Consider the following 25,836-nt stretch of genomic DNA (forward strand, 5'->3'; position numbering starts at 1 on the left):
CTGTCGCACATGTCTTTGGTCCCAGCTGCCTCCTGCCCCCCCTCATTTGAGCAGTGTGCAGGGTTACTGCCCTAGGCCACTGCGGGCAGCAAGTGGACATGAGGTGCTGGTTCGGAGGGCTAGGTCAGGGCTGACGGGAGGTAGGGTCTAGGCTGCAACGATGGCAGGGTGGTACAGCGGGCTGGCTGGAGACCAGCGCGAGTTGTGGGCGTGGGCGCGCTTCAGCAGAAGGCCGCATGGGATGCAGCACGCGGTTGGAGGGGTCTGGAGACAGAGGGAACGTGCGGAAAACTGTTCTGGTTTCCTGGCAGGCGAGTGCAGCGATGGTTGGCTGGGAAACAGGGCAGGGGGTTTCGGGGCTGGACGTGTGGTTTGTGTGTGGCCAGGGCTTGGTGCGTGGCAGGCGCTAGTGGGGGGGCTGCATTTCTGAGCTTTGGCCGTCGGCCACAGGAGGTGTGTGCAGGGTGGCTGGAGACAGGGCAGGGGGTTGGCTAGGGGCTGGCCTGGGCACCGGCGTCGCCACGAGGCGGCTAGCGGTGCTGGGGGGGCAGGGCTGGTGCGGGCAGGGGAGGGGGTGCAGCAGAGGCAGCTGGAGTCCCGGCGCTTTAAATAGCCCCCAAGCCTCCCAGTATCCCAGGGCTCTGGGGGTTATTTAAAGGGCGCAGAACTCCCCTGCTTCTACCCCGCCCTGGACCTTTGAAATAGCCGCGGGAGCCCTGGAGAATACATGGGGGGCTGCAGGGCTCCGGTGGCTATTTAAAGGACAGGGTGGCAGAGCCAGTTGGAGCCCTGGCCTTTAAATAGCCCCCGGAGCCCCCTACCACTATCCCAGGGCTTTGGGGGCTATTTAAAGGGCCCAGAGCTCCAGCCGGGAAAGCGATGCTGCGGGGCTTGCCGTGCTCCGGCCGGGGCTCCAGCCAGGAGAGCGGGCCAGCTTGCCATGCTCCAGCCGGGGCCGCAGGGCAGCTTGCCGCACTCCAGCCGGGAGAGTGGGGCAGCGGGGCAGCTTTGCCGCACACCGGCTGGGGCTCCAGCCGGGGCAGTGGGGCAGCTTTGCCGCACTCCGGCTGGGGCTCCAGCCGGGGCAGCGGGGCAGCTTTGCCGTGCTCCGGCCGGGGCTGTGAGGCAGCGTGTCACTCTCCGGTGCGGGGCTCCAGCCGGGAGAGCGGAGCTGCGGGGCTTGCCGCGCTCCGGCCAGAGCTCCAGTGGGGAGAGCAGGGCTGTGGGGCAGCCACGCTCCCCGCCGCGCTTTGGTCAGGGGAGCGGGCCATGGAAGACCCTGGAGCAGACCTCAGCCGGCAGTAAGTAAAAAAAAAAAAATTTGAAAAGAGGCCTAAGGCGCGGGGCCCGATTCCAGGGAATCGGCTGAATCGGCCTAAAGCCGGCCCTGTGTCTAGGAATGTTCTGTTCATAGTTAAGGGGTAACTGCATGTCTATAGATCGTTGCTGTCCACATTTTATATGCTAAATGCAATATTTTCATTTGTCTGATAACACCTGTGTCCATTACTTCTGTCATTGGCTTTAGTTGATGGTTTAGTATTGTGATAACCTTGGTGACACAGTGAAGCTTTTAAGTGTATTCAGGTCATACTTTAGTTTTAAATAAAGTGACTAATTTTGTCTTCTATAGATTATCCTGGCTGAACTTAAGAGGTGAAACCATTAATCATGAAGTAATGTAATGGGATATTAAACGAACAAATATTGGGAGTCCAGGTTTCAAATGTAGGCACTGAGTTGGCCTAATGTCGATACATAAATGCCTAAAAATGGGTATCTAACTGCTTAAGGACCTGCTTCAGAGCCCAGGGAAATGAAGGAAAAGACTCTCATTGACTTTAGGAGACTTTGGAGCAAGCCCTAAGTACTCATTTGAATACTTTCCTGAGGTGTTTGAAATCCTGTTAAAAGGGAATGCAGATTTTCACAAATAAAATGGAGCATGAAAATCTATGCTTCACTTAACCCCCCCCCCCTTTTTTTTTTTATTTTTTACTTCCAGCTCACCTTTAAGATGCTCAGCACACTTGAAAATTGGGCCCTGGGGACTTCTAGGAATCTAACTTGTGTATTACTTATAGATGGGGCTTCTGTGTATGGAAAATCAAGTCTGACAATCATAATTGAGTATGTTTAGTTGATAATACAGTCAATATGCTTTTTCACTGGAATTTATAACTTCAAATTCATATAGCTTGTGGCAGATCCATTAAAATAGTGAGCAGTTTTTAAATAAGCTCTACCAAAGTTTCCCTTAACTGAAAAGATGCACAGAAACTGTCCAGGCCTTTCTTTGTGTTTGTGGGCTAGTTTGTACTACTCCTTGTTTTGCCCGCTGTAGTTAGTCTGAAATCTCTTCCGCTTCTTCTTCATCTGAAACCAGTTCATTTTTTATAAGCTTCAAGGCGGAGACAGCAGGGTTCAGATTACACTTCTACTTCAGAGGAGGAGTATGGCTCAAATCACAGCTCCCCTAAACACAAACGCTCCCATACTTCAACAGCCACGCAGACGCCTCGGCCACACAGTTCTGGGCTGAGCCGGCAGAAGCACAGCGGGAGAGAAACGGATGATGACGAAGACTACGATGAACCTGACCCCTTCAACTTCAGCGCACAAACGGCCGAGATAGCCGAGATAGCCAGGTGAGCTGGAGTCACGGTGCCAAGCCGTACTGGGAAAACTGATTTCCTGCATTACCTCAGAGTTCAAACCAAGCTGGAAGGAGGGAGCCTGGAGAGAGAGAATCCAGCATTGTAAGAGAATGTAGTTAGAGAATAAAATATACCCTCTAGGGGCACCTGTGAGCTGTGGAGTGACACAGTGCAGCCTGTCATGCTGCCAAGTGTTAGTCCTTTCCTCCTCACTTGGAGGATCCTTGCGTTATATAATGACATGAGCTGTTCGTATGTTTAATCCATCAACTGAAATTCTATCACTTCTCTTGCTTTATCCCTTCATTCTCCCCCCTCCCCCAGTTAAACACAGTTCTGGTTTTAGGGCCTGATCCAGCTCCCATTTTCTATTGCCTTCAGTGAAGGCCCATTGTGTTTTGGCTGCTTCTGTTCCTGCTTTAGCAGCAAACCTAAAATACATGCTTATCTGTACCCTCCTATTTACTTTAGCAGTCCCATTTACACTCCTGTAACTCCCCAGCTCATAGGGGTTTATAACTAGGTCATAAAACTTCTCTGTGACCCAGCCTGCGAGTTTATTTTATGTTACTGTTGGTTTAAATGATTGGGCCATATGGGGTCAAGGAGGAAAATACAGGAGTGGTAACAGCTGCACTGACAGATGTGCTGTGATGAATTGTATCTATGCAGAGGCAGATTTGTCTTTAACAAGATTTCATGTGTAAAAGGCAGTGGGCATTTGAAGGAGTGATTTGAGGAATGATGGAGCAGAGGGAAGGAAAGGGTGCCACTGTAGTTAAGGCACTGGACTGAAAGCCAGGAGATCGGAATTCTGTTTCTGGCTCTGCCACAGACTTTTTGTGTGACCTTGACCAAGTTACTTAATGTTGCTGTGCCTCAGTTCTCCATCTGTAAAATGAGGATAATACCACCTCATTTCTTCCACTTGTTCTCTGACCTGTTTGTTTAGATTGTAAGTTTGTCAGGGAAGAGTGGGAGCCAGCAGCGTGATTCTCTTTTATTAAAAGACAGTTACCTATTATAGTTAGAGGGCAACAAATACATAATACTCTTCTCCTTCCCTGTTACCGGTTGCTGTAGTTGCTTTGAGGTTGTAACATGTTTGCACTTCAGAGGTGGGGGTGAAGTGTTAATGGAAGGTGGGGTGGCAGTGCAATTGAGACTGTAAAGTTAACGAAGCCACTGGGAAATTCCCTTACTAAGATACGTTCTGCACTGTGACATAGTATGAACCCCCCTACCCCAGCATTTCTCAAACTGGGGTTTGTGGACCCCTGGAGTTCTCTGAGGGTACTCCAAGGGGTCTGCGGGCCCCAATGATCAACTCTTCCCCCTCCCTCTCAGGGATGTTCCCCGGCATGCTGGAGGTACTGGTATGGATGGAGCGGAGTGGGGACGGGGCACACTCAGGGAAGGGGACGGAATGATGTCTGGGGCCACTGGCCCCGCTGATCATATAGGGTTGCCAATCCTCCCGGTTTTATCAGAAGTCTTCCAGAATCAGGTTCTGTCTCCTGGAGGCTACTAACGCTGAACCGGAAGATTTTAGGCGCTAAGGGCTAAGGCAGGCTCCCTGCCTGCTTTAGCTCTGCGCCGCTCCTGGAAGCAGCTGGCACATCCCTGTGGCCCTTGGAGGGGGAAAGGGTCTCCATGTGTTGCCCCTGCCCTGAGCTGCGGGGGTGGTGCCTGCAGTTTGGGGCAGCACACAGAGACCCCCTGGCCTCCTCATCTAGGAGCCGCTGCCAGAGGAATTACCAGTTGCTTTTGGGAGCTGCCCGAGATAAGTGCCACCCAGCTGGAGCCTGCACCCCTCTTGCACCCCATCCCCTGCCCCAGCCCGGAGCCCACACCCCTCCTATGGGGGCAGGAAGAGGTGGAGTGGGGGTGGGGCATTGGGGGAAGGAGTAGAGTGGAGGCTGGGCCTGGGGCTGAGCGTCAGAGCCGTCCCTTGGGTAGGGTGAATCGAGGCAACTGCTCCGGGCCCCGTGCTTTGGGGGGCCCTGTGAGCTAGTGCGATTGGCCCGCACAGTCGGTCCCGGAAGACCCGGTGCAGCGAGGCCCCCAGCCAGAGCCCTGAGCCGCCATGGCACTATATCCAACAGTAGCCCCACGGTAGCTACCGGCAACTGCCAGCAGCAACAGGAAGCCCAGCACCAGGCTGGATCCATCCTGCCGGCCCAGCCACCGATGCAGAGCTGGGGCCTCAAACTGGTGGGTGCTGATTTGCAGTGGCACTGGAACATTTTTAATAGTGGGGGTGCTGAAAGGCAGCCCGCTCACTCCTGTCCACCCCTTCCCCCAGCTGAGGCCGAAAGAAAAGCCCTAGGTGTGGGGCTGGCAGCTGGGACTCTGGGCGCACAGGGCTGGCAGCCAGGAGCCTGGGTGTGATGTAAGACCCCCCGTACCCTTAATTCCCACGCCTATGCTGATTTGTCCCTGGGCCCGCACTCCCTTAGGGACGGCCTTGCTGAGCAGGGTGGCTTGGGGGGTCCCTGAAAATTTTTAAATCAAAATGAGGGTCCTCAGATTGCTAAAGTTTGAGAACCGCTGCCCTTTACAAAGGTTTATAGCTCTCCTGGAGCCCAGCACCCTTTGCTCTCTCACCAGCATCTTGAGAGCACCTGCCCTTGCCACCGTATCTTAGCAGCTCCCACCATCTGGACATTTTCGAGCAACTATCTGGCAGCTCTACTCCTCCTTCCCTGGTGGGCTGTACATTGCCTGTTTCCAGCATCAGGCACTCACCCTGCTACCTACTTTCCAGCTGCAAAGCTGTCCAGCTAGCTCCCTGTCTCTCTGGCACTTTACCTTCTCTCCCACCAGAGTCTCCCATGTCCAGCTACCAACCTGACCTCTCTGCCAGCAGCTACTCATCTGACTTTTGCCCTGCTAATATTTTTTCCCCTTCACACCTGAAAATTAAAAAATCTGGTTTGAAGTGATTGATCACGCCACAAGTAAGGTAGGCAGGCGGGATTGTCCCCTTCCTTTGAAGGCCTGCCGAGGTACAGGGAGGCTGTGATTTGCCCCACATTCACACAGCCCATGGCACATGTGGAATAGAACCTAGGAATCCTCACTCTCAGGCCTGTGCTCTAACCACTAGAGAATAGTCCTTGCCTTTCAAAATTTAACAGGCTTTGAAGCCACTGATGAGCTCATGTGGAGTAGATTCTCTAGCCAGAATGTCTGTTATATAATGGGTTATTCTGGTTGTTTGGAAGCATCTGGCTCTTGTCCTTGTGGAAGTGCATCGGTTTTTAAAGTGGTGGCGTGTGTAAAACAGCGCAGTTGGATAGTAAAGAAATACTAGTTTTCTTGATTATAGGAATTCTGTAGTGCCTGCCATTCTTTACATACTTTCAGTTTAAGAAGCCAACTGTTATCTACAGTCAGTCAGTCTTTCCACATTGCCCACAGTATGGATTTTCTAAAGGCTTTTTCTTTTACAAATGTTCCAATTTAAAGGTTAAAACATCCAATCAAAGTAGAAACAATTATCGACTTTGCTTCGTAGGAGGATTCCCTAAAGAGAGCACTTTCGATTGCAAAAGCTATAAATAAATGATTACATCAGATTTATCTAGCATTGCACTGTGAGCACTCTGCAGAACTTGGTCAAGCAGTCTGGTTCATAATTGCTGCTCTGATTTTCCACTTCTGCTCCTGAATTAACTGGGCGTGGTTTAGAATAGTAAGTGAGAGTTAAAGGAGAAAATTCCACTTGTTTACAAAGAGGATAATCACATAATTGATGCACTCTGTGACAACTGTATCTGAAACAGACAAGTGTAGATGGTGCATGAGATGTGCAGATCTAAATATTATTTCATTAGTTCAGCTATACATCTTGTTTTAGAGGAAATCATTTCAAAATATTTTGGTGATCTCATGGTTTAATAAATTACTTGATTACTCCAGTAAAAGAAATACATCAAAGCAACACTAGCTGGCTGGGAGACAGCTTTAAAGAAATCACATCAGCCTTTTTAAACAACTAGACCAAGATTTTTAAAAAGTGACTAGTTCGTTTGGGTACCTGACTTTTTTGGTTTTAACTTGATTCCTTAAAGGGGCTTAGGTATTAGATCGCTTTAAAGTGTTTCAATCTAGGTGCTTATTTTTTCAAGCCTTTTCATTTTTGCATCTCACTTGAGTTGGAGAGTGAAACTGAACTGGTCAGTTTCACTTTTGTGCTTTTCATACCTAAGAAAAATCTTGTTTATCTACTTAGGTTCTTTGGATTCTCATTACCACAGTATCTGGGAGACCGAGTTTCCTATGCAACAAGGGAATGTCAAAATAAAAAATAAAAAATCATTAACGTCTGAAAAGCTTCCACGAAAATATTTATTTTCATGTTAGGTTTTATAAATGTCATTTTTATGTGTGGTTTTTAAGGGAAAGAAATTGTAAAATTTGAGGTCTAAAGTTTTTATTTTAAAAACAAACATTTGTTTTTGGGTTGTCTATATAATATAACATTTCCTGATGTTATGGTAGAGCCAGTAGAATCAGCCTTTGATTAAAACATCACAATTTTTGAAAGTCCTCCGGCTCCACTCTAAAGAAAATGGACCAGATTCAACCCAGGTTTATGTGAGCTTCTGCCAGTGAAAACCATGGCCCAGGTCCATGGCGGTGGATAGTGCAGCAGAAGAGGTGGTTGTGCTGATGTAAAGCAATTGCAAACTTCCTTTTATCAGAGTTTAGAGGCATAGGAGTCCAGTGTGAGGACGGCATGTGATGTGCAGGAGTGTGGATTAAATCAGCATCGTTTTTTAGCAATTCTTGATGGCAATGTTCCCTGGGATACTCAAAGCAGCAGCGGCTGCTCTCCCTCAGGCTGAATCCCCCAGGGCTTCTATAGCCTCTGCAGAGGTGTAATTCATACAGTTTTAGTGCATCTGGCCCAGTAAAGACTCCTTTGTGGCCATGGGACAATGACACCTGCCATTAGAGACCTGCTTGGGATTACTGTAGAGTCCTGCAGCAGGACTGGGGTCCCACCATGCCCGCTGCCATAATAGCGGGAGTGGGATTAAAGAATAGTCCCAGGCAGGGCTCTACCTGCTGTTACATTCAAGGGACTTTTCACAGCCTTTTAAGGATCAGTGTGAGGTTTATTGTCAGTTGCAGTGAGGTCTAATAGATCTGCCTTGTGCTGTGCTGTGTGCCCTAGATTAAGCCAAACCTTGGTGAAAGATGTAGCCATCCTTGCTCGAGAGATTCATGATGTTGCAGGCGATGGGGATTCCCAGAGTTCGTCAGGAACCGGACCAAGCACCTCCCTCAGCTCCGTACCCAACACCCCTGCTTCTACCATATCAGCAAGGGAAGAGGTAAGATTGTTATCGTGGCAAAAATCTGGGCCACAAAACTGAAGCAAGTGTTCATCTACCCATCTGTGGCAAGAGGAGGGCAGCAGCGCCAGTCTCCAGTTACTACCAGGAGGGGCGGAGAATGCAAACAAAGGAACGCTGCCTCTGAGGTGCACGCAGCTTTTGTTTGTCATGGTGGCCCCTTCTCTGGCCAACTTAGACCGAGGTGGGGCCAAAACTTTCCTCTGCTTGATTCAAAGGGAGGAGTCTTCCCTTGCCAAATGGTAGCAGGCTTGCTCAGCCAAAGGGTTGGAAATAAGTCGTTTTATTTAGAGTCTTCAGCAAGCAGTAGAGCTCTGTGGTGAGGGTAAAATAGTCAACTCCCCTGGGAATTGAGACCTCCTGCTCAGGGAGTCTTCGTGGATTAGGAGAATCGTAGTCTTCATGGGGAAATCAGTTTCCCATAGTTTACATGCTGTACAGTGATATGATTTTATGCATATTATAAAATAGATCCAAAGATATGGGAAAAGTTAATGATACTTGTGTATTATTTGAGTTAAGTTAGGATCTAAAGGCCCCATTGTTTTTATTCCTGGAGCCTCAGAATGGAGTTTTAAGAGTTCCTGAAATAATACTGATAATACAGTTTATCCTGCTTTCCACTTGCGGTTAAACCAGGTGCACCTGCACCCCTGTCAGAAAATGGTATTTTCCAACTTAGACTGGGCTTGTGTTTCTATTGTGCAAAGTACAGTTGCTTCACAATAGCTTCAGGCAGTGAGATGATAAAGATTCTTTTATTGCTTTCCTTGAATCCAAGTGCCACACCTGAAAAACTGCTGTTTTGAGCAACTAGATAACAAATTTACCCTTTACTTCCCAGCTTCCAATGACTTTCTTTTAATGCTTGTTAACAGAAATCGCAGAGAAACATACTTATTTCTATTTATATAGTGCCATTGGGAGTGTGGCACTTTGTACACATGCAAGAAAGAGAAGTTCCCTGCTGTAGAAGACTGCTTCCTATCTAGGTGAAATAGGAGGGACATGGGAACGGAATGTTTGTTTAGGGGACCTGTGCTGTGTGTGTGCTGAGCCTAACGGCCTGCTAGGCAAGCCTGAGAGCTTCTTAACCAGGCTGTGATCCCTAAGCCTTTTAGCACCCATCAACCTTTAACTGGGGGCGGGGTTACTTGAGGCTACTTAGCGAGACCAGGGCTTTAAAAAGCCTGCGACCAAGCAACCAGAGGAGCTAGTGAACAGGGGATTTTTGTGAGGGAGTTCTCCAGGTGAAGGAGGAGCGATTACGGTGACCCTTGGGGTAAGTTTGTTGCCTGTAGTGTGTGTCTGTCTCTGTTTGTTGTGTTTTTGCTGCTTGACTGAAATATACCATGTGCTCTGTTTGTCCGGGGGACCGTGTCCTGACTGTGTGTGCGCTGAGCCTAGCGATCTTAATGAGGTTGTGATCCCTAAGCCTTTTAGCACCCATCAACCCTTAACGAGGAGGTGGGGCTACTCAGGGAGACCAGGGCTTTAAAAAACCCGCTCCTAAGTGACCAGAGGAGCTAGCGAACGGGGGATTTTTGCAAGGGAGTTTACCAGGGAGTCTGAGCAAGGGCTAGAACTCAACATTCTTTGAACTTAACAGCCAAAAACACCCCTTTGATATAAACAAAACAACAACAAAGGAACCAGCTGCAGGACTAAAAGGAGAATGCAGGCAGAAGTCCAGCAACAGAGTGGGGGCTACCCAGTTTATTGCACCCAATGCAGCGTGTATGATTATCTTACCCTATGGGCAGGTGGTGTAAGTGTGCATTTGGTGCAAAGAGCTCCTGGCCCTGAGAGACTGTGAACGGGCTTTGTATTAGTAATGGGGGATTCGATCATTAGAAACGTAGATAGCTGGGTTTGTGATGACTGGGAGAACCGCACGGTGACTTGCCTGCCTGGTGTGAAGGTTGCGGATCTCTCGAGACATCTAGATAGACTTATGTGTAGTGCTGCGGGTAAGCCGGTGGTCGTGGTAAATGTAGGTACCAGTGACATGGGGAAGGATAGGAGAGAAGTCCTGGAGGCCAAATTTAGGCTGCTAGGGAAGAAATTGAAGTCTATGACCTCCATGATAGCGTTCTCTGAGATGCTCCCAGTTCCACGCACAGGGCCAGTTAGACAGGCAGAACTGCAGAGTCTCAATGTGTGGATGAGACAATGGTGTAGGGAGGAGGGGTTTGGATTTGTTAGGAACTGTGGAAACTTTAGGGGGAGCCTATACAGGAAGGATGGGCTCCATATAAATCAAAATGGAACCAGATTGCTTGGCACTTAACATTAAAAAGGTCATTAAACCAAGGACTGGAGGAAAGCCGGCAGGTGCGGAGGAGCACATGGTTTGGACATCCCTTAGGGGAGGATCTATTAATAGAGAATCTCTGTGTCCTAGTGAGGACAAGAGGATGGAAAATGATAAAATGCAGGCAGAGTCTTATCAGAAACAGTCAAATAAAAAAGAATCCCATTCAATTACATCGTGTAATGGCGGACAGTTAAAAGAAGACAAGTTTTTAAAGTGCCATTACACGATGTAATTGAATGGGATTCTTTTTTATTTCACTGTTTCTGATAAGACCCTGCCTGCATTTTATAAAATGGGTGAATTAGAGAACCTTGTATTAAATGTGGATATTGATATAATAGGCATCACAGAAATTTGGTGAAATGAGGATAATCAATGGAATACAAGAATACCAGGGTACAAAGTATATCGGAAGGACAGAACAGGTCGTGCTGGTGGGAAGTGGCATTATACATGAAAAAAAGCATAGAATCAAATGAAGCAAAAATCATAAATGAATCAAACTGTTCCATGCTCTAATAAGAACATAGTGGTAGGGATATATTACCAACCATCTGACCAGGATGGTGATAGTGACTATGAAATGCTCAGGGAGATTAGAGAGGCTATTAAAATAAAAAACTCAATAATAATAATAAGATAATTAATAATGGGTGATTTCAGTTATCTCTGTATTGACTGGGCACCTGTCACCTCAGGACGGGATGCAGAGATAAAGTTTATTGGCACCTTAAATGACTGCTTCTTGGAGCAGCTAGTCCTGGAACCCACAAGAGGAGAGGCAATTCTTGATTTAGTCGTAAATGGAGCACAGGATCTGGTCCAAGAGGTGAATATAGCTGGACCGCTTGGTAATAGTGACCATAATATAATTAAATTTAATATTCCTATGGCGGCCCAACACTATATAGCATTTAATTTCAGAAAGGGGAACTATGCAAAAATGAGGAGGTTACTTAAACAGAAATGAAAGGGTACAGTGCCAAAAGTGAAATCTCTGAAAGCTGCGTGAAAACTTTTTAAAGACACCATAATAGAGGCTCAACTTAAATGTATACCACAAATTAAAAAACATAGTAGGAGATCCAAAAAAGAGCCACTATGGCTAAACAACAAGGTAAAAGAGGCAGTGAGAGGCAAAAAGGTGTCCTTTAAAAAGTGGAAGTTAAATCCTAGTGAGGAAAATAGAAAGGAGCATAAACACTGGCAAATGAAGTGTAAAAATACAACTAGGAAGGCCAAAAAAGAATTTGAGGAAAAGTTAGCCAAAGAGTCAAAAAGTATTAGCAATTTTTTTTTAAGTACATCAGAAGCAGGAAGCCTGCTAAACAACTGGTGGGGCCACTGGACAATCGAAGTGCTAAAGGAGCACTCAAGGACAATAAGGCCATTGCGGAGAAACTAAATGAATTCTTTGCATCAGTCTTCATGGCTGAGGATGTGAGCGAGATTCCCAAACCTGAGCCATTCTTTTTAGGTGACAAATCTGAGCAACTGTCCCAGATTGAGGTATCATTAGAGAAGGTTTTGGAACAAATTGATAAATTAAACAGCAATAAGTCACCAGGACCAGATGATATTCACCGAAGAGTTCTGAAGGAACTCAAATGTGAAATTGCAGAGCTGTTAACTGTGGTTTGTAACCTATCATTTAAATCAGCTTTTGGACCAAATGACTGGAGGATAGCTAACCTGACATCAATTTTTAAAAAGGGTTCCAGTGATGATCCTGTCAATTACACACCAGTAAGCCTGACTTCAGTACTGGACAAAATGGTTGAAACTATAATAAAAAAAAGAATTGTCAGACACATAGATGAACAATACGCAGAAGGCATACATGAGGTCTTTCTGAAAGTCCTATAATTCAAAAATCGAAAAAGGTAAACAGTGAGTGCAAAAATTTGCAGATGATACAAAATTACTTTAAAGATAGTTAAAGACTCAAGCCAGACTGGTTTTAGTAAGAGCTAACAAAAGATTGCTCAAAACTGGTGACTGGGCAACAAAATGGCGGTCATGAAATTTAGTGTTGATAAAATGGAAAGTAATGCACATTGGAAAACATAATCCCAACTATACATATAAAATGATGGGGTCTAAATTAGCTGTTACCACTCAAGAAAGAGATCTTGGAGTCATTGTGGATAGTTCTCTGAAACATCCACTCAATGTGCAGTGCAGTGCAGCGGCAATCAAAAAAGCGAACAGAGTGCTGAGAATAATTAAGAAAGGGATAGATAACAGGACAGAAAACATCATGCTGCTTCTATATAAATCCATGGTACACCCATACCTTGAACACTGTGTACAGATGTGGTCGCCCCATCTCAAAAAGATATTTTGGAATTGGAAAAGGTTCAGAAAAGAGCAACAAAAATGATTACAAGTATGGAACGGCTTGCGTACGAGGAGAGATTAATAAGACTGGGACTTTTCAGGTTGGAAAAGACATAGCTAAGGAAGAATATGATTGAGGTCTATAAAATCATGACTGGTGTAGAGAAAGTAGATAAGGAAGTGTTGTTTACTACTTCTCATAACACAAGAACTAGGGGTCACCAAATGAAATTAATCGGTAACAGGTTTAAAACAAATAAAAGGAAGTATTTCTTCACACAACACAAAACCTGTGGAACTCCTTGCCAGAGGATGTTGTGAAGGCTAGGACCATAACAGGGTTCAAAAAAGAACTAGATAAATTCATGGAGGATAAGTCCATCAACGGCTATTAGCCAGGATGGGCAGGAATGGTGTCCCTAGCCTCTGTTTGCCAGAAGCTGGGAATGGGGGATGGGATAGATCACTTGATGATTACTTGTTCTGTTCATTCCCTCTGGGGAACCTGGCACTGGCCACTGTTGGAAGACAGGATACTAGGCTTGATGAACCTTTGGTCTGACCCAGTAGAGCCATTCTTATGTCCCCAAACTGTGAGGTACACCCCTCTCAGAAGGCACAGAGGGACATTCAGAGGGGGCACAGCAGGGTCTGCGGGAGGGAGCACCATCCAGCCCTGCTGTACTCCTAGCTCTGTTCTGGCCCCGCCCCTAGCTATGGCCATGGCTCCGCCCCCAGCCTTGGCTCACGACTGTGGCCCAGCTGCAGTTCCGCACCTGGCCCCGGCCCCACTCCCAGCCTTGGCTCCTGGCCTTGGCTCCCTTCCTGGCCCCAGACTTGGCCCTAGCTATGGCCCCAGCCTCACCACGCTTACCCCTGTCCGTGTCTCCCCCACCTCCCCAGGATCCAGGGCCCTGCTCCCAGCCTCACCTTCGAGGGGAGAGCAAGGATGGTACAAATAGGGATAAGGGAGGGCATGACCTGGAAAAGTTTGAGGACCACTGACCTAGAAGCAAAGTGTCTGAACAACTGTGCTTAGCAGGCGTCTTCTTAAACCCAAGGTTTTTAGTCATGGTTTTGGAACTGTACTGTGAGTTCAATTAGAAGATTTTACGGGCCCAGGAGGGCCTTAAGAAGTGATTGGAAGAAGATGGAGTATTGAACTCTGGAGCCTTCTCTACATTAAAAATCTTTTCCAAAACATCCCACTATTGCTAATGCCATTTAATCTCCACCACTGTCAGCAACAGTGCAAGTAGAACAGGCTGAAACGTTTCCCAATGAAAAAAAGAGGACAGTTTGTTTTTTTTTTTGCAAAACATAGAATCATAAAAATGTAGGGCTGGAAGGGACCTCAAGGGGTCACCTAGTCCAACCTCTTGCGCTAATGCAGAGCTGAGTAAACCTAGACCATCCCTGACAGGTGTTTTATCTAACCTGTTATTAAAAATCCCAGTGATGGGGATTCCACAACATCCCTTGAAAGCCTTTTCTAGGGCTTAATTATCTTTATAGTTAGAAAGTGTTTCTTAATGTCTAATCTAAATCGCCTTTGCTGCAGATAGTTTGCTGTTGTGCTTTTAATATTGTCTCTTTGAGAAACTGCCAGCTCTTTTAATCTCTGTTTCCTTTAGATTTTCTTCCCATGGGACCTTACCTACCAATTCTTTGAGTTTGTTAAAGTCTGCTTTCTTTTGATGTCTGTTGTCCTTCTTCTGAAGCTCTTACTGCTTCCTTTCCTTAGAATCATTAAATCTATCAATCTTTGACCTAGATTGCCGTCATTCTTCACATTTGCAACCAATTCCTCTCTGTTGGTCAAAATCAGGGCTAAAATGTCTGTCTCCCTGGTTACTTCCTTAGACTTCCAAAACCAGAAGTTGTCCCCAGTACATTCTAAGATCTTACTAGACATTTTATGATTTGCTATATTACTTTTCCATAGATATCTAGATAGTTTAATCCCCAAATAATACCAAGTCTTAAGTTTTGGATATATCTCAAGTAGGGCTGTCAAGCGATTAAAAAAATTAATCACGATTAATCATGCAATTAATTGCGCTGTTAAACAATAATAGAATACCATTTATTCACATATTTTAGATATTTTCTACATTTTCAAATATGTTGATTTCAATTACAACACAGAATACAAAGTGTACAGTGCTCACTTTATATATTTATTACAAATACTTGCATTGTAAAAAACAAAAGAAATAGTATTTTTCAGTTCACCTAATACAAGTACTGTAGTGCAATCTCTTTATCATGAAAGTTGAACTTACAAATATAGAATTATGTACAAAAAATAACTGCATTCAGAAATAAAATGAAGTGAAACTTTAGAGTCTACAAGTCCACTCAGTCCTACTTCTTGTTCAACCAATCACTCAGACAAACAAGTTTGGTTACAATTTGCAGGAGATAATGCTGCTCGCTTTTTGTTTACGTCACCTGAAAGTGAGAACAGGTGTTTGCATGGCACTGTTGTAGCCGGTGTCCCAAGATATTTATGTGCCAAATATGCTAAAGATTCATGTGTCCCTTCATGCTTCAACCACCATTCCAGGGGACACGTGTCCATGCTGATGACAGGTTCTGCTCCATAATGATTCAAAGCAGTGAGGACCAGTGCATGTTCATTTTCATCATCTGAGTCAGATGCCAGCAGCAGAAGGTTGATTTTCTTTTTTGGTGGTTCAGGTTCTGTAGTTTCCACATCGGAGTGTTGCTCTTTTAAGACTTCTGAAAGCATGCTCCATGCCTCGTCCCTCTCAGATTTTGGATGGCACTTTAGATTCTTAAACCTTGGGTCCAGTGCTGTAGCTATTTTTAGAAATCTCACATTGGTACCTTCTTTGCATTTTGTCAAATATGCTGTGAAAGTGTTCTTAAAACGAACATTTGCTGAGTAATCATCCGAGACTGCTATAACATGAAATATTTGGCAGAATGTGGGAAAAACGGAACAGGAGACATACAATTCTCACCCCAAGGAGTTCAGTCACAAATGTAATTAACACATTATTTTTTTAACACACATCGTTAGCATGGAAGCATGTCCTTTGGAATGGGGTGGCCAAAGAATGAAGGGGCTTATGAATGTTTAGTATGTCTGGCACATAAATATCTTGCACCATTGGCTACAAAAGTGCCATGCAAATGCCTGTTCTCGTGTTCAGGTGACATTGTAAATAAGAAGCAGGCAGCATTATCTCTCGTTAATGTAAACAAGCTTGGACTGAGTGGACTTGTTTGCTCTAAAGTTTGTATGCTCTTAAGTTTTACGTTGTTTTGTTTTTGAGTGCAGTTATGTAACACTTGAATTTTTTTTGTTACCCTTTCACAACAAAGAGACTACACTACAGTACTTGTATGAGGTAAAGTGAAAAATACTTTCTTTTGTTTATCATTTTTACAGTGCAAATATTTGTAATAAAAATTAATACAAAGTGAGCACTGTACGCTTTGTATTCTGTGTTGTAATCGAAATCAATATATTTGAAAATGTAGAAAAACATGCAAAAATATTTTATACATTTCAATTGCTATTCTGTGTTTAACAGTGTGATTAAGCATGATGAATTTTTTTAATCACGTTTAATTTTTTTTGAGTTAATTGCGTGAGTTAACTGAAATTAATCAACAGCCCTAATCATCATCTTTCATGTTCCTGCCTTTCATCCAGCTCTATTAGTCTCAGTGTGTGTGGCCAGCAATGGCTGACACCATTTTAAGAGTCATGTTGATTAGATTTGCTTCAGACACAGTTAGATGGTACAGAATGGCTCAGAAGCTGGTGTACCATTTGTATTAGGGTGCCTAACATAACTAACACTGGTGGAGCCACACTGATGTTAACAATAGTGGGAAATAGGATAAATCAATGGGATTTTCTAATGACTTCACTGAGAGTTAGGTCAAGCCTTTAGTGATGAATGGCTTGAGATGCTGAGCTCACATCCTTGTACGGTGTTATTAATGGCACTAAATATGCACTGATATGGGAATTGATAAAAGTGCATAAAATCTGTACAACACTGGATTAAAATCAATAGCGATGTACCTACAGAGACAGAGGCACTGAAGTGACTTTATGTGCTAAATCCAGGCTAAAATGATTATTGTAGATTAATGCAGGGAAGACAAATAAGAGATGGTCAAAGATCATGAGAGAGGGATGCAAAGTAATGTTAATCAGTGGGCATTTATGAAACAGCTTTATACTAAATGTCCTAAGTGTCATCCTATATGGAACAGAGCTTTGGGAAAATAAGAAGTCCATTCAACACAAATTGAACTGCTTTCAGTGCAGGAGGGTCTGCAGAATATTCCAAGTAAGCTGGATTTATAGAAGAAGTAATGAAGAGGTCCTAAAATGGGCACAATTACCTACAACAATGCAAGGAGTATGGAAGAAGAGACGGAACTGACTTTTAAGGATGTCTGATAATAGGCTACCCAAATGAGCATTTACTTGGTAACCCGAGGGCAAGAGATGGGGAGGTCTACCTAGAGATACACTCCATCGCACAGTAATGCCTGAAGCGTTGTCATTGCATCTGAATATAGAAGATCTAGAGAAACAAGCCCAGAATAGGGATGATTGGCTCCATTAGACTTCTGCCTTGTGCCCCTGATGGTGTGGGAAGACTAATGATGACAATATTAAATTTGCATATGTGAGGGCACAGAGTGGGGGAGCAGACACTGTTTGATAAGCAAACTACTGTAATTGTACTAGGTTCAATAGAAGGCTGTTTGATAAATGGTCACTGGACACAGGTAGAGCACTCGTGTGAATTAGCAAAGCAGTTTGTTGCACTTGACCTGTCTGGCTTATACTAAGGGTGTGTATATAAAACATAGTACACCACTAATCCAGTGCCCTGGTTTTCCATTGCTGAGGTTCCATTCCTTTTCTAAGAAGGGAAGAATTCAGGGGCTCAGCTTCTTCTTGGCCCCTCAGGAACAGTAGGAAAAGTAGTAGCAACTTCTATGAAGTTTTTAAAGCTTGGTCAGTGGGGACTAACCTGGAGTTCGGTAGAGGAAAAAAATATTTTAGAATACAAAATACTATTCAGATTGCTCCAGCTAGAAGTACCTCACTGTAATTCAATGTCAGTGTTTTCAGTCTATGCTGCTGTTTTCAGGGGTTTATAAAAATGACTATAAATATTCACTCTGGACTCATACTTGGCACAACAGTTTGGAGCCTTAGGCAAATTGATTTTTTTTAATGTCTTTTATTACCACAATCGATTAAAAATTTAAAATTAGCTGTGCCCTTTTAGAAGATAAAAATGGGGCCATAAAACTGCATGTTTGTGCTTTAATCCTGATATTTTGTCCTCTACCAGTACTGGATTGGCTTGGAGTAAACCCAGGATGTTTTTCAAGTTTCCAAGTGCACATTTAGTGAGGATTGTAGTGGCCCCCATGTTGTATAGTGTATGGATTGTATAGTTCCCTGAAGGGCAGGCTGGCGCACTACTGTGAGTTTACATGGCTTGCATTTTCAGAAGTGACTTGTGATTTTGAGTTCCTCGGTTACTGAATGCCCAACCTGAGAGTGTCTTTTAAAGGGTCTAGTATTCAGATGTGCTGAGCACCCACCCTCGGAAAATCAGGCCAGTTTAAGGTGTCTCCAGCGAGGCATGGTGAATCACTAGTAACTTTTGAAAATTTAGGTTTGTTTCTTAAAATAAATAAATAAATAAATAAAGTCTAATGATATGTGAAAAACGTTTGTCTCCTTCAGTATTGTTATGATGTGTGTAAGATATTAAGAATGATATGGGCCAATACTTGCGGATATGATAGAATTGTTAATAAGTATAAGCCAGTTTATCATGAGACAGTATTTCACAGGTTATAAGTCCCTAAATATTGGATGTACACCGTAGTAGGAATGTCTCATTTGTCACCATTGATTTTTAGTGAATCTTCCACCACCACTCCCAGCATAATGCACTAAAAGCATTTCCAAGGTTCTGAAAGAATATTTTAAAAAATGAACAATAGAGGGCAGAATTGTGGATATAATCCACCGTAAATGAACATTTTGGATGCTGTATGTATTTAACCCAGTGTCTCTTGCTTTCTTACTGTTTATAACTCATTCTCTGTTGTGCGATGCTTGAGTATACAACCCTTGCCCCAGGATCCTCAGTTTCTCTTCATTTTGCTTATGAGAGTTGTGTGCTATCCACCAAAAGCCCACTGCACTTTCTTCACAGTTCCACAATCTCTGTTGCATAGCTTGTCTGATTTCATTAAAGATAGTCCATATTACTGCAGTTTGTTTCTTTTCAATGTAATCAAGGAATTGCCACAGATCATCTCTGAGGAATTGGTGTGTGAGCAAATTCTCAAGATGCCACTATGCATGTCCATGTTTGGGAATTTCCCATGGAAGTATGTTAGTGTTTTTAATGTTCTCTGGAATGACCTTTTTTTAGAATGCCACCCATTATGGTTTATCTTCCTTAGATAACTACTGTCCGAGTCATGTGGTCGGCATTGATCTCTTTATCTCATTTGTTTCTGTTTTAACACAGATTGCTCGTACATCTTTACGACCGGCATATCCATCTCAGGTGCACTTTTCATCCCATTATTTTGTATCTCTCTCTCTTTAACGTTGTTTTCCTTACATCCTCCTATGTTTTGTCTAATGGGTGTTATCAGTTTTAATCTAGTTGTCTTGCTTATTGTGTTTATCCTTTCTAGTATTATTTACATGTTTTAATTGCTTTTTCATCTTTTCCGTGTATTGAGATTGGCTTTGCTTAATTTTAACGTCACTTTAAGATTGTATTAATTTTTCAGATTTTGATAGATTAAAACAGGGGTCGGCAACCTCTGGCACGTGGCTTGCCAGGGTAAGCACCCTGGTGGGCCGGGTCAGTTTTTTTACCTGCCGCATCGGCAGGTTTGGCCGATTGCGGCTCCTGCTGGCTGCGGTTCGCTGTTCCAGGCCAGTGGGGGTGGTGAGAAGCCATGGCCAGCACATCTCTCGGCCTGCACTGCTTCCCGACGCCCCTATTGTCCTGGGACAGTAAGCCGCGGTCAGTGGGAGCGCAGTCGGCCGAACCTGCTGATGTGGGAGGTAAACAAACTGACCCAGCCCGCTAGGGTGCTTACCCTGGCGAGCCATGTGCCAGAGGTTGCCGACCGCTGTATTAAAACATAAAATGCACATGTGTGAGCAGGTCTTATCTGGAAACAATCATTTTTCTTGTGAATTCAACCATGAATTCATATTAGGCAGGGATTTAAGTTGTAAGTACTTGCTGTGGTACCAGTGTTGCAAACGTGCACAGGAGTAGTTACATTGAGTTTCATGGGACAGCCTCAATATATAAAAATTTGCAGGATTGAGGCCCAAATGATTTGTTTCAGAACTCATTCCTGCTTGGTTAGGACCTGAACTATGGAGCACTCTTCTTGGGCTTGCCTCGAAATCTGTAATCCTTCGGAAACGGGCCCGTTTGCCCGCTATGTATTTTTTTTTTTTTTTTAATCTGCACCACAGATAATTGCAACTGACTCATTGCTTATTATTTTTAAGTTGGTGCAGCACATTCCAGAAGCAAGTCTGAACTACCAGAAGGTGCCTCCCGGGTCAACAGGATTCAAGGATTTTGATCAAAATATGAACGACAATAGAGAAGAGGATCTCTCGAGAAAAACGAGGGCAAGAAACCGAGAGGAGGCAGGTTTTTTTCTCCTGTACTTTATAAGCTTGTATATAATACTATAAGTTGCAACCCATATAGTTATACTTCCTAACTAGCTAGCTAGCTAGCTGAGGGAATTCAAAGAACTCCAATGCTCAGGAGTCCTTGACTTTGTAACTATAGAAATACCTGTTTAGAAAAACCTTTATACTGGATGCTGGGTAGAGTTTTCTTTTTGATGTAAAACACTAATAGAAACCTGGGAATTCTGCTAAAAGGAACCAGGAAGCTATGGAACAAGATTTTCAGAGGTCACTAGTGATTGTATCAGAGGGGTAGCCGTGTTAGTCTGGATCTATAAAAGCAGCAGAGAATCCTGTGGCACCTTATAGACTAACAGACGTTTTGGAGCGTGAGCTTTCGTGGGTGAATACCTGCGTCTGATGAACCCATGAAAGCTTATGCTCCAATACATCTGTTAGTCTTTAAGGTGCCACAGGACTCTTTGTTTCTTTTTAGTGATTGTAAGTGCCACGCTTTTTGAGTGCCCAATCTGAAACTTCTTAGAAAGGCCTTATTTTCAGCACTGTCTGAAAATTGGACCTTTTTTGAAAAGTGCGTCAAGTTCAGCACCCACAATCGCTAGTCACTTCTGAAAATCTTGGCCCTCCAGTCAGTATTTGTACTTCATGTTTTTGCAGCTGGTACATAGCCAGTAAGACCACTCATAGAACAAGATAATATTCAGGCATGGCAGAAGCTAGACCTTACTAATGAGCTGCTGCACTGGGGTTGGGTGTCCCGCCATGACCTACACATTGTATTCACCCTAACCCTCAGTAAAGCATGAGAAGCTCTAGATTCTATCCCTACAAATGCTCCATTTTAGGATAGCAATACAGTAAGACATGATGTTTACTGGCTATTCCAATTGAGGTCTTTGCCAGGTAAACTGGAAAGATTGCCCCCAGAAGGCTTGGGAGTCTCTGACGTATAGGATACTGACTGGCGTGCTGTGAGTTTTTTATGAGGTGGGTTAAGCTGATTGCAATGAGAATGTAAAGCTTTCATTCAAAAGGCCATGAATACTATATGGTAGAGACTTGGGTGTATTGTTTTTTCACAGCAGGTTGTAACATTGCTTTTCCAAGACTAACACTGTGAAAGTAACCTGGTTTTGAGCTACAATATGAAAACACATTGAACATTTGCAATGGGGGTATTCTGTTTTGGGCTTTAAAACCATGGGAGAAGTTCAGTGATTGGTTTTAAAAAAAAATGCTTGAACAGTTTTATAACTGAAAACAATTCTGCTGGCCTCTCTCTTCCTTTACTCTTTAAAATAAAATCTTAACAGATTAGTGCTAATCCCCTCAGTGAAGTACTGCAATAAAGCTGCTTTTTCGCTCATCTTCTGTTGAGTTTTAAACATGATCCAGATTCAGGAAGCCTCAATTGAAATGCTACCATCTCCAGTTGAAGAAATAAACTCTTTTGACACAACCAATATAGTATAAAAATGGTAGCTCTGAGGGCACATTTTCAATATGATCTGATCTGTTACATTTTAGGTCATCTTTGACAACCTGATGTTAAACCCAGTGTCTCAGTTATCCCATGCGATCCGTGAAAATACAGAAAACCTGGCTGAAAAAATGAAGTAAGCATTTAGCTCCGTTCTGGAATGTTCTTTTGCCCATTGAATTGTTCCAAGGAAGGGCATGATTAATTTATTACTTATAAAAGGTACTGGATTTTCATCCCTGGAAACTGTGGTTGCCTGTACACAGAAGGGGAAGAGCACAGGCTGCAAAAGTAGAAAAAGGTTTTTACTTCCTTCTGCTTCAGAGGCTTGTCCTGTAGCATAGTCTGTCCCTAGATAACGGAAGCCTTGACCCAGCTTCGTAACACAATGTCACGATGTTTGCGTAAAAATGTAAAGTTCACTGTATATGACACAACTAACTTTGTTATGGAGGACAGTGTCCAAATGACTGCAACTCAGAGTACATGCCTATTCTATCCTGCCTTCCTGATGCATCTTAGCCTTCCCTGGAGGAGTCTCACCTATGAGAAGACGGGGAGCCCATTCTCTATTCCGTTCAGTCCATGGACCCCCGCATTCCAAAAGTCCCAGCGCGTATGCAGATTGTGATGGTATTTGTTGTGATGCCCTCTTGGAACAAGATTGTCAGCTCCTAGGCCTTAGGACAGGCAGCAGGTGGGAAATGACTTTTGGTTGCTTGAGAGCTAGATTGAAAGTGGAGATGAAAAGCCCTTTATCTCATCACTGATCTATAGAACCCCATTGTTGCTATGTTTTGTGTCAATTGTACATGTAAACAAATGTAAAGGATATATTTTTGGTGGACATTTTGTAAAAGGTCCAATCTTGTGTGCTTCAGAATTGTGTTTCAGAACACCGAGAGGACCTGGGAGGAGATGGAGGCCAAAATTAACTCGGAAAACGAAGTGCCAATCTTAAAGACCTCAAACAAGGTAAGGTGTTTGTGCGTAAGCGGGCTTCTTGGCATCTTGCTTATTTCTTAAGACAAGTCTTTGCCTAACAATTTATGGACTTAGGCTGAGGCTTTCAGAGCAGTTAGATGCCCAGCTGGCAATGAATTTTAATGGGATTTGGTTGCTTAACTTCTTTAGACTCTTGTGAAAGTCGCAGCCTCAACTTTGAGTGTAAATATAAAAGTGACACATAGTCACTGTAAAAGAATTTTCCGCTGTAAGTAAATCTTTTTTTTAAGAAACCAAAACAGTGAGCTTCAGAACCAACCAAACCTATTTCCTAAATGTTTATTATTCCAAATGTATCTATTGAACTTCCTCCTCCTTCTGTTTTACGGTATGGCTATTAGATAGTCTCATACTGTTATTTTAATGTCAACTTCACCTATGTCTCCCCTTTATTAGTCTTCAGGGACCCAGTCTTGCTAAGGGAGGCATAAACACAGATTCTTGTATAATTACCACTCTTCTCAGTGTGCCCCACCAGCGCAGCTGCATTGATGACAGCACGAGTGTAGATGGGGCATAGGCGTTTTCACCATCGTGTTCTCTTCATTTACCACGGTTACACAAGAGAATGGTAGAAATTTTGGTGCCCCAGTCTACGTTCTCTGTACTCCTGCACAGACTTCTGTTTTCATTAATAGGACTCCCTTGGGAGCAATGCAAAGATCTAAGAACATGCTTAGTTATTGGGCTCAGTGAAACCACTCATGTTTAAAGCTAAGGATGTGCATAAGTCTTTGCAGGATTCGGGGGCTCGCAGACCCCTTTGCATTATTGGGCCATAATGTCTGTCCGACAGCTAGAGTCTCAAATAAAAAGTCTAGTCCAATGCACATTTTTACTGAGTGGCTTGGTAGTGCTTTTTCAGATATGGCAAACCAAGTCCCACAGGTGTTTCCCCAGATAAGCATGTTATTTTGATGCTCAATAACACAGTAGCTTGAGAAAATTCAGAACTAAATATAAATTTACCTAATCAGAAAAAGGTAGAATAACAAGGTATTCTATCAGGTTTCAGAGTAGCCGTCTGTATCCGCAAAAAGAACAGGAGAACTTCTGGCACCTTAGAGACTAACAGATTTATTTTAGTACAAGCTTTCGTGGGCTTCGGCCCACTTCATCGGATTTTATTCTAGGTATTCTGTGTAGGCTTGATTCCTAAAGTAGCTGAACGTTTGGTTGGTTGGTTAGTTAACTGATCTTTCGGATGTATTTGTTTCTAGGAAATCAGCTCTATCCTAAAGGAGCTACGAAGAGTTCAGAAACAGCTGGAAGGTCAGTAATTTTTAAAATGTTCTCAATTTCTCTCCTAAATGTGGATGACTAGTACAAAATAAAGTACCATTGTAACTTGTTGTTTGTCAATTTAAACTTTGTAAACATAAAGCACTCATTCATTTTATGCATGCATTGCTTCTCAATATATACAAACAGAAGACATATACGTGATGGATTTTTCTTGTGTTGCAAAAATAAGAAAGTTACTGACTTCTGAAATGCTGAAGTTATTGCTGTGGAAATGGTTAATTCACAATAATTAGGACTTTACCACAAGATGGACAAGCCAAGGCTTCTGTTGTTCAGACCCCCACATGGCTGACAGTCCTATTCAGCCAATAAGTCATGCCATAATATCGTACTACTTTTAAGCAAGTGTTCATGTTGACTTGAATCCATTATGGAAGGTGCCACGCTATAGAGATAACAATATGAGCTCAATGCCTGACCCTTGTTTCATTTTAATGGTTAAGAAAATGTAAAAATGTCTTATTGGTGAGTGCCTGGAGTTTGTGATTAACTAGGCACAAGAGTAGTCTAGAATTCTGAAGGTGAGAGTTTCTTTGTAGAAATGCCGCTGAGTGCTGCTAATACGCATCTTTCTCTCTCTTCTTCTTCCCCAGTTATAAATGCTATCATTGACCCCAGTGGGAACTTGGATGTAGTTGCTACTAACAAAGCGTCCTCTGCTGCTACACAGTCTACAACCACTAAAGTCAGGACTACTAACCATTCTGGCTCCACGTTGGAGATTTTGTCACCAGTACAGATGAGAAATTACATCCAGAAATCGAACTGTGGATCTTCTAGCCTACAAGATGCTAATTTCATTCCAGATGGAGAGAAATACGTGATCTGATACAATATTTTATATTGCTATCATACTGTCATTTACTGTGGCGTTAGTTTTGTGTCCGAGTGGCTGTGAACAGTTCGTATGGAGCAGTTGTTTAGATTGCTAACACATTACACACGCACACACACAAATACACAAAAAACTGTGCTGTGTGGATGAATGGCAAGTCTGTGTATGCCTTTTGAACAAGACTAGCACTGTGGAGCAGCACATATTCAGCATAGAGGCAAACTCTGATTTTTACAATACAACTCACTTAAATTCTTCCAATGTGCCATAAGAAACAGGCTTTGCATATCCTCCATTTGCTACTGCCGAAGCTCTAAAGTGTTCTGGGATTAGCCTGTTTATAATGCTCAGTTACTGGTAGTTCAGTTGTAACAAGGCTCTGTTTAAAAAAGAAGTGGTCTTTTTTTTTGATTGGCGCTACATTTTGGACTGATGTTAAAAATAAAGCATTACAGTTCTGTTGGAATCAGCTTGCATACCTAGCAGTATAATGGTGCAGTACAGTGGGTTTCTATAAGGAACTCTGTTTTGGTTGTATGAAAATAGTTTTCAGTGTTCGGGGGGGGGAAAAAAAAAAAGGAAGGAAGGAACCACTTTGAATCTATGTGCATCATGCTTTGAATCCAAAACCTTTGTTTTTCTATTGAGAAGGTGTAAAATTTCTAATATGGTTGTAGATTCTGAACATACTTAAGGCACACAGCTTCAAGTATACAGATGTAGATTAGCCATATAAATGAGAAGGTCAGTTTTGATAGCTGAGCTTGCCAAATTCCCATTATTTCAGTTTAATCACTGTCTGAAA

At 43.4% G+C, this 25,836-nt stretch overlaps 1 protein-coding gene across 2 annotated transcripts in view; it reads left to right on the forward strand.

Moving 5' to 3' along the window:
* Positions 1-25,594, forward strand: part of CEP170B (centrosomal protein 170B) — an 87,261-nt gene extending 61,667 nt beyond the window's left edge. Inside the window, exons 13-20 of one of the 2 annotated variants that reach the window (XM_032768807.1) lie at positions 2,402-2,648; positions 7,843-8,002; positions 19,241-19,279; positions 20,254-20,397; positions 21,934-22,022; positions 22,768-22,861; positions 24,112-24,163; positions 24,790-25,594. In XM_032768807.1, the coding sequence (XP_032624698.1) occupies positions 2,402-2,648; positions 7,843-8,002; positions 19,241-19,279; positions 20,254-20,397; positions 21,934-22,022; positions 22,768-22,861; positions 24,112-24,163; positions 24,790-25,025 (1,061 nt within the window). In that variant the 3' untranslated portion in view covers positions 25,026-25,594. The remainder of the gene's footprint in view (positions 1-2,401; positions 2,649-7,842; positions 8,003-19,240; positions 19,280-20,253; positions 20,398-21,933; positions 22,023-22,767; positions 22,862-24,111; positions 24,164-24,789) is intronic. The other variant, XM_032768808.1, reaches the window with a different exon arrangement.
* The last annotated feature ends 242 nt before the right edge of the window (positions 25,595-25,836 follow it).

The sequence above is a fragment of the Chelonoidis abingdonii genome, chromosome 4 (assembly GCF_003597395.2).
Source record: "Chelonoidis abingdonii isolate Lonesome George chromosome 4, CheloAbing_2.0, whole genome shotgun sequence".
In the NCBI taxonomy this organism is placed as follows: Eukaryota; Metazoa; Chordata; order Testudines; family Testudinidae; genus Chelonoidis; species Chelonoidis abingdonii.